Source organism: Eimeria mitis, genomic scaffold (genome assembly GCF_000499745.2).
Source record: "Eimeria mitis Houghton genomic scaffold, Emh_scaff4818, whole genome shotgun sequence".
Lineage (NCBI taxonomy): Eukaryota > Apicomplexa > Conoidasida > Eucoccidiorida > Eimeriidae > Eimeria > Eimeria mitis.
The window spans coordinates 564-901 of record NW_013573120.1 but is presented as its reverse complement, the minus strand read 5'-3'; the positions used below and the strand labels follow the sequence as shown (position 1 = coordinate 901).

The 338-nt window shown below is 56.5% G+C and overlaps 1 protein-coding gene across 1 annotated transcript in view; it reads left to right on the top strand.

Annotated features, from left to right (window-relative positions):
* EMH_0077890 (uncharacterized protein) overlaps window positions 1-33 on the top strand; it is a gene marked incomplete at both ends in the record, with an annotated part of 2,274 nt that extends 2,241 nt beyond the window's left edge. Inside the window, one exon of the mRNA XM_013499919.1 lies at window positions 3-33. Within this exon, the coding sequence (XP_013355373.1) occupies window positions 3-33 (31 nt within the window). The remainder of the gene's footprint in view (window positions 1-2) is intronic.
* Window positions 34-338: the final 305 nt, after the last annotated feature.

Below are 338 nucleotides of genomic sequence, written 5' to 3'. Positions count from 1 at the left end.
GGCCCAGGGTCTCCTCTGGGTGGGGCTGCGTAGGTCGCAGCTGCAGCAGATACTCTTGCTTGCTGCTGCTCCTGCTTTGCTGCTGCTGCTGCTGCTGCTGCTGCTTCGCTGCTCCTGCTGCTGATGATATTGCTGCTTTTGCTGCTGTATTTGTTTCTGCTGCTACTGCTTCTGCTGCTGCAGCACTGCTCGCTCGGAGCAGTGCTGCCGTCCTGCAGCAGCAACAGCAGCAGCAGTAGCAGCAGTAGCAGCAGAAGCAGCAGCAGCAGCGTGCTGCTGCTGCTTCAGTATCTGCTTGGTAGAGTTGGAGAAACTCAACGATATATTTTTCATTGCCC